The sequence below is a fragment of the Pelmatolapia mariae genome, linkage group LG16_19 (genome assembly GCF_036321145.2).
Source record: "Pelmatolapia mariae isolate MD_Pm_ZW linkage group LG16_19, Pm_UMD_F_2, whole genome shotgun sequence".
Classification (NCBI taxonomy): domain Eukaryota; kingdom Metazoa; phylum Chordata; class Actinopteri; order Cichliformes; family Cichlidae; genus Pelmatolapia; species Pelmatolapia mariae.
In genome coordinates this window covers 47,019,449-47,027,278 of record NC_086241.1, presented here as the reverse complement: position 1 = coordinate 47,027,278, position 7,830 = coordinate 47,019,449, and the positions used below count along the sequence as shown (strand labels likewise).

The 7,830-nt window shown below is 38.9% G+C and overlaps 1 protein-coding gene across 2 annotated transcripts; it reads right to left on the bottom strand.

Moving 5' to 3' along the window:
• Positions 1-305: 305 nt before the first annotated feature.
• On the bottom strand, positions 306-6,141 carry LOC134645415 (interferon alpha-inducible protein 27-like protein 2A). Of its 2 annotated transcripts, none has more exons than XM_063498838.1 (4): positions 5,675-6,141; positions 5,526-5,555; positions 4,095-4,256; positions 306-843 (listed from the first exon to the last, which is right to left on the bottom strand). In XM_063498838.1, exons 1-4 carry the CDS (start codon positions 5,766-5,768, stop codon positions 779-781), a joined length of 351 nt encoding a protein of 116 aa, XP_063354908.1. In that variant the 5' UTR covers positions 5,769-6,141; the 3' UTR covers positions 306-778. The 2 variants fall into 2 exon arrangements, with proteins under 2 accessions (XP_063354908.1, XP_063354907.1); XM_063498837.1 differs by lacking the exon at positions 306-843 and adding an exon at positions 2,035-2,756 and having other exon boundaries at positions 5,675-6,121.
• Between the last annotated feature and the right edge of the window lie 1,689 nt (positions 6,142-7,830).

The following is a 7,830-nucleotide window of genomic DNA, read 5'->3' as shown; positions in this document are numbered from 1 at the left end:
CTTCTTCTAACCTGAGGAATTGCTCACACAACCTCTTGAAATTGCGACCCCACACAGTGCATTGGTGTATTTTGTCCGGTGCTGCTGTTCACGTGTGGGCAGTTAGTATCATTTACGGAGAAATGAAAGTGGAACTTCCATTAATAATTATAAAAAGCCAGGAGGGGATGCACTGGGCAAAATATACACCTGCACTGTGGATATCTGCGCATAACTAGGGATACACTCTCTGTATCATCTGAATGTGGATATAGCATGGACTGGGAAGAAATATGTAAATCCTTCATATTTTACTGTTTATGTTATTATTTATTTTTCATGCAGTGTAATTTAATGAATTTCTTACTCCATGCGCGTTTTTGTTCACTGTTTGTCTTTCAATAACAGGTAAGGGAGTCGTTATAGTCGGAGGTAAGCTGTCAGATGACATGATTCACCGCTTTCACCCAACCCACAATGCAATGCAAATCTTATAAACGTAAACTTTATTTACAGTTGAACAACTAAGACATTTTACTATTTCAAGAAATGACATAGCTCATTTTGAATTTCATGGCAGGAACACATCACTGTCTTCTGTTTTTATTTACATTTCACAATAAATTTTTTTGTAATTAAGGTTGGTTCTTGTTACTTCTTATTTGAAAATCTTTCCAATATATATATAAAATAATATTCAGGAGGTGCTGGCACTGTGGCTCTGGCTCCAGCCGTTTAAGCTGCACTGGGGTTCACTCCAGCTGGAATAGCAGCAGGCTCCATCGCTGCCAAACTGATGTCATATTTTGCAGTTGCTAATGGAGGAGGAGTTGCAGCAGGAGGTCTCATAGCAACGCTGCAGTCCTGGGGTAAACCAGATATTTTGATTTAATTAGTAAATTATTTAAACAATATTATTTAGATGTTGCAAAGAAAATTGCTTACATATTTAAATATATAAAACAGATATAATGCAAATCATATACTGTATAGAGAAGCATCAAAAAGAATAGCATAAAAGCTTTACACATGAATAACAAACAGCTGATGGCGTCTATAATTTTACTGTAGGTATGGGAGGTCTGACGGGAGCTGCCACTGGAGGTTTTGCTGGTGCTGGAGGAACAGTGGGTTGGCTGCTCTCAACCATTTGTAACCAGACTGGAACACGTTAAGATTTACACTATGAACAAATACCAGATGTTTAGTCATGTGACAAATCTCAAATGAAGCATCATTTTACAAATGTCAGACACTCAGCTTAAAGCAAAATTTAAAAATTAAGTTAAATATATGGTGGATTAAGGTTACTGCTATTTTGAAACCATCATTTTTATGTATCATTGTAGAGGATGAAGCTGTTTGATCTGAACCCAAGACTGATACGATGCATTTTCTGAATTTAATGTGAAAATAAAAATCCATGCAAAATAAAAGCATAGTTGTTTTTATTTTAAACATCATAATGTAATGCAGACCATCAACGTTTTTAACATGTCTGAGATGATAAGATATCACTTTGTTATCAGTGCATAATTATGCAGTGGAAAAGTAAAAAATAATTTGTATCCTGTGCGAAAGGGTGATCACTTTCTGTTTTTACATCAAGCCTTGGTGAACATTTTTAATTTCTGCCAGTTATAACAAGTCCAGAAAATGTGCCAAAATTCTGACTGGGTTGTAGGGGATCAAATACCAGCTTCACCCAGTGCTATGCAAAAACGCAAAATACAAAACACGGAAAGCAAAGAAAGTAAAATGAGTTATAGAGCCCACGAATGCCTCAGTTTCCCGAAAGTTTACAATAATCTCCACAGAAAGACTCCTCATAATACATGCACTGAGCTTATCTGCTGGCAAGATTATGGAAATGGGTGCAAGGCTTTAAGAAATCAAAACATGAGCACCTGAATGCTAAAAAATAAATAAATCAGACTCACCTTAGTGAGGACAAAGGCATTAACACCATTCTGAAATTTAGAACTACAATTTCCTACAATAAGGTAATCAATTGATATGAAAATTTTAGTGTAGAACATTAAAAAAAATCTGCACATCCTTAAAAAAAAAGGAGGGGGGGAGGATTACAGTTTATTTTGTGAGGGTTAAATCTTTAAATAATCTTTTGTACCATTACAAATTTTAAAAACACTGGAGCCAGCAGAAACTTTGAAATGCATTTTATTTAAGTTAATTTCAGTTACTCTTATTTAGATCTTTCAACAAAGTAAAATATTGCTTAGAGAAGGAAGGAAAGGGTTTAGTGAGTTTCCATTCCTACACCTGAAATGATCAGTGGCAAAGCTGTAAGAACGACAAATGTGCAGCACATCTTCAAAAATGATAACTCTTCACTCTGGTTTAATATTTTCCTTTATTTTGAACCTTTAATGAATAAACGCTAGAACACTCTTTAGTTTAAACACTTCAGTAACATGTGGTATGACCAAAACATTTCGTTAAATCCTGAAATTTTTACAACACTCTGAATTTGTGGAATTACTCTTTGGTGCACTGAAATGAGGTCAGTGACACGCAGAAACACTTTCACTCATTCACTGAAACAGTTAAAAAATGTATCACTCATATTTCTGACATCACAAAAATGCTCATTAGTAGGAAGTGCAGTGGCAACAAATATCATTAGAATTTGCCATGTGAGATTATTTACATTTTTTATTTCCGTATGACACCTGCCAGCAATTTCAGTCCTGCTCCTGCAGCAGCTCCAACACTGCCCACAGCTGCAGTGGCAGCCCCCGACAGCCCAGCTGCACCTTCAAGAGGGAGTAGGAAAAATATTCACAGCTTCAATATGTTGCATCAAGTCAAGCAGCTGAGTTTGCTTATAACTTTATCAGGAATCAAAACAACTGACTGCCACCTAACAGTGGCATCACTGCCCCCTAGTGGTGTCAGATTTCATAAACTAAAAAAATGCTCTATGGCTTATACACCAATACCACACTTCTTTTCTGTCAGCTGCTCACTCATGTTGTAGGCACTAAAGTCCTTTTAAGGGTCTGGTAAATGGCCTGCATTTGTATAGCGCTTTACTTAGTCCCTATGGACCCCAAAGCGCTTTACACTACATTCAATCATCCACCCATTCACACACTGGTGATGGCAAGCTACATTGTAGCCACAGCTGCCCTGGGACACTGGCGCAACCAGGCCCTCTGACCACCAGTAGGCAATGGGTAAAGTGTCTTGCCCAAGGACACAACGACCAAGACTGTCGGAGCCGGGGCTCGAACAGGCAAACTTCTGATTACAAGACAAACTGCCAACTCTTGAGCCACGATCGCCCCACACCACAAGCTTAGTCCTGTAACACAACACGGGACACTAAGGCCGTCCCCATTTAAGTCTGTAAATAGACTTTAAGCTGAATCAGTGTGTACATTTGTAAATGTGTTATCAGTCATTTGTATTGAATTATTCAGTCCCCGAGTATACATATACTGGTCACCACCAACAGGAGCAAGGGTCACCTTTGCTTTGGTTCCTACGGTGGCCCTGAGAGGCCAAACGGACTGCAACTTAAGAAAACACCAGCAATAAGAAAAATGCTACAAAAGCACACAAAACACAACAGAAATAGGAAAAACGAAAACAGAAATAGGAAAAAACACAAGGGAAGTGTTTCTGGGGAGACAATAACCCGACGGACCAGTTGCAGGAACCCAAAACATGGTAGGCATGTTTTATCATGATTCATATAATACTGATGACGGATTTTTAGGCTAATAGTTAGGCTAACACACTTACCTCTAATCTTTTCTTTCCTCACAAAACCGATAGATCCTCCACTTCTTTTAAGTGTCTCCCAGCGCAATTCGTAGCATATTTTTGGTTCCTGCAACTCGTCTGTCGGGTTATCGTCTCCCCAGAAACACTTCCCTTGTGCTTTTGGATATCTGTTTTTTCTTATTTCTGTTTTCGTTTTTCCTATTTCCGTTGTGTTTTGTGTGCTTTTGTAGCGTTTTTCTTATTGCTGCTGTTTTCTTAAGTTGCAGTCCGTTTGGCCTCTCAGGGCCACTGTAGGTTCCTAATAAAGTGAATGTATACAGCACTATTGATGAAACCACAGTAAAGTCAGACAACAAGCCTACCTGCTGACTGCAAAAGAGCCACCATGCTTCCAGCTACCACTCCCCCTCCATTAGCCACCGCAGCAGCAGACATCATGCTTGCAGCATAGGAGCCTGCAGCTATTCCAGCTGAGGTGAAACCTACGGCCCCCAGAGCAACAGGAGCCAAGGCCACTGCACCTACTGCACATGGACGAGAACACCAGCATAAGTGTGACTGTTACAAACGATATGCCTTATAAAAAGTTTTTATATAAGTAGAGGCCTGAGGTATAAGGCAGGATTACATCTTATCCTGGGCTCGCTTTAAATGTTAAAGCAAGTTTAGCATATCCAGGGTATCTTTCAGTTATCTGGATTCACTTACCCCAACACTGGCAATCTGGATAAGTGGTCACATGAAGCTGTTATGAAACAAATTAAGTTAATCCAGGGTTCACCCTTCTCGCTCACGTAAAAGGGCTGGTGCTGTTGTGAAGTGTAAGTGTGAGAGGAAAAAGTACTTTACAGTAGTTTAGTATTAAACTTTTATGAATGTTTGTGCCCTCAAAGCACTTTGGACAGCATGACTGAAAAATACACATTCTATGAATAAATTCTGGCCTATTTGAAGCCAGGGAAGCTGTGTAAGTTTACAGATTCAATATCACAGTTCTGTCTTTGAGGCACAGGAGAATCTGATGATTATAATCAAGGTCAGGAAGTACAAGTTTGTGTCCTGTTTCACAATCATGTATTATTGCTGGAGAACAAAGAAAATGTTGTAAAACATTTGCTTCCAACAGGAAAACGTAAAGTAATAAAGTTGTATCTAAAGATCTACATTTATTAAAAACATCAGGGAAAAAACGAAGACTTTACACAAAAACATTAGATCCTCCTACTGTCCACACACAGAGGTCTGAGGGACTTTCTATGAACAGTGACCCTATTGTCTGGATGATGTATTGGTCAGTAGGTGGTGATTTCATGCATAATCTTTATATTTCATTTGAGAGCATTAGTTACAATGCAATACATTTCACAGAGTTCAAGTTATGACTAATGATCAGCAGGTATGAAACAACGCCTGCTGACTAATCGGTTTTCTGAAAATAGCGTCACTATTCATAAAAGATCCCTCAGACCTCAGTGTACATACAGTAGGACGGACTAAAGTTTTTCAAAAGACCCTAAAGTCTTAGTTCTTAGTGTAGTTCAATATTCTTACAGTTCACTTTATTCCTTGACATTTTTCTTTTCCCTTTTGGTGGTAAATTGTTTACATGCTGCCCAAAGCAATTCCTGTCAAGCGTCAGCCCGAACCAAGCCCCGCGTTAGCTTATCAAGCCGACACCCAGCTTCGTGTGACCGCTTCTCCTGACTGCGGTAAAAGGTAGTGGATCAACATAACAGAGAGATATCGTGGGTGTGTCGATCCCCGGTGACCACACAGACCGTCCAAAGCCTTACCTGCTCCCCCTGCAACGGCAACGATCGTCCCTGAAACACAACATCAAAGCTCACATCAGCACTAGCATTTGCTATCATCATGGCACCGTCACACCATTAAACACATGAATATAGTTGTTTTAAAGTAATACGTGTATTAAAATACTCACCAACACGCATGTTTACGGAGTTCCGCTTTCTATGTTTGTCTAGCGTATTGATGCAGAACTGTCTCGACAATAGAGATTGAAAATGTGACGTCATTGAGGGGTAAAACCGCAAAGGATTGTGGGAACCCAAGGCAAGAGGTACTAGCGCACGCAGGCTTTCAATTGAAATAAGTTACACAGCGATAAAAAGAAACAAAAAATGGCAAGAAGCTGTTGCATTGTTAATTGCAATAGCCGGTCGCATGACAGTCTCGGGAAGCCGACGGGTAAAGAGATCGGTTGTTATCGGATTACGTCGTTAAGGAGAAATTGTTCAAGCCATGTTTCCGAAGTAAAAAGAGGCGACGGATGGCCTGGATTGCAGCCATTCAAAGACCAAATATAACGTCCAGAACACTCCAGCTCACAGGTTAGTCTGCTCCAAGCATTCCCACAAAGGTCAGTGTTTTGTAGGAGTTAATACGTCATTTTTCATATTTAATTAGTGACGTAGGTTACAAGCAAGTCTGGCGCTAAACAGAAATTGTCGCGCTATGCTCCTTTGTTTATTGTGCATAAATAGTGAATTGTCCTGACACAATATTGCGTTTATTACCACGGTACATTGACAAAAACATATACTTTTATTCACAGGGTAAAACAGTTGTTTTGTATCACTAATTGTCCAGTGCGATTACAGCATACAATATTATTGTCACTGCTACATTTCTGTGATGCGTACCTGAAGTCATTTCCACTACTAATTAATTACTGTTGAGCTCAAAGGTTATATTAATAAACGGTGAATGAGTGTGTATTTATGAGGACGATTTGTGAGACTGGTAAACTTATGATACGTATGATGGTCTTTCGTTCTACACGGTGCATTTCAAGGTCCTGCACCCATCTGTCAGTAAACTGTACCTGGGCTTGTTGCAGTGACCTGAAGTTAAACTTCATGAGTGTATGCACTCACTCCAAGAACCATATAATTATAAATATGATCGTGGTGAAAGTGGGCAGCACACTAACGTCTTTTGTCTACTCTGTGTGCTCGTAAGGGTCTGACCCTTTCACTCCTTTGATTTTTTCCTCGTATCTTTTCTTTGCCTTTTCGTCGAGTCTGTCTTTGTACGGACCGCCGTTGTTCTCCTTCGTTTTGTACAATCCTTTTTTGTGTGGCAAAGAAAAACCAAGAAGGTATTGGAACCGGAGAATGAACGTTTTGCGGTGCTTCAAATGCTTGCATTTGATGCGGTACTTGGATTGTTTTGCCTTGGGTTACCGGCATGCAATGCGCGAAAGTCACGTGGTCTGTCAATCTCTATTGACGCTGCCAGAGCGACACTTACTGTATTTATAGGTCAGGAATGAAAAACGAAACTTAACATTTCCGTGTACGTTTCATCAAAAAACAAAACGAAAAGAAGAAAGTAAAACAAAAACATGCTGCAGTTTCCTCAAAATTAATATTTGAATATCATCAGTTATCCGTTTTGGATACTTTCATGATTGTTCAGATTTTTTACAATTTCAGATAACACATCACAGCACATCAGATAATGGGAAATAAATATTATAATCATTTCAATCTCATTTAACTGCGGGGCTAAGACTAATTTAATAATTTCTTCAGTTTCTTCTGGCGAGATTTAACTTTGAGCAAACTGAGAACACGTGGCTGTGTTGTTTAGTGTTGTTATCACGTGATTTTGTACATTCACAGGAGAGTCACAAACTGGACCTCTTTCTTTGCACCTTATATATCACATTTATTATTATTATGATTAGACTCCAAAAATATGTGTAATCACAGTATAAGATCGGGAGAAAAACCTTTTGTGACTGAAAATAACGTACAGTGGTTTATAGCTCATTTCTTCTTTCCTTCTGTAACATCTAAATTACACCATAAATTGCAAAACTGTATTCAAAGTAACGTAACTACGTAACATTAGTGATTTAGCCCTCCTAATGGCTTGCATGTATTTACACTGTATTGAATTTTATCGTGACATGCACTAAAATTAGCATGACAGGAGTGTTTATATACTTGTTGCTGTGCCAAGTTTCCACATCCTTTAAACTAATGAGGCAGAACTGGACATGGGATAGTGGAGATCAATATTAAACTTTAAATTATACTATAAATTGGAACTTCACATTTTCATTTCTGC

Excerpts from the sequence above, each read along its gene's own strand:
- LOC134645415 (XM_063498837.1), bottom strand. The coding sequence starts at position 5,768 with ATGACGTCACATTTTCAATCTCTATTGTCGAGACAGTTCTGCATCAAT. Across the intron at positions 5,556-5,674 it reads CTCCGTAAACATGCGTGTTG|GGACGATCGTTGCCGTTGCA; the intron begins GTGAGTATTTTA and ends GTTGTGTTTCAG. Across the intron at positions 2,757-4,094 it reads GGCTCTTTTGCAGTCAGCAG|GTGCAGCTGGGCTGTCGGGG; the intron begins GTAGGCTTGTTG and ends TCCCTCTTGAAG.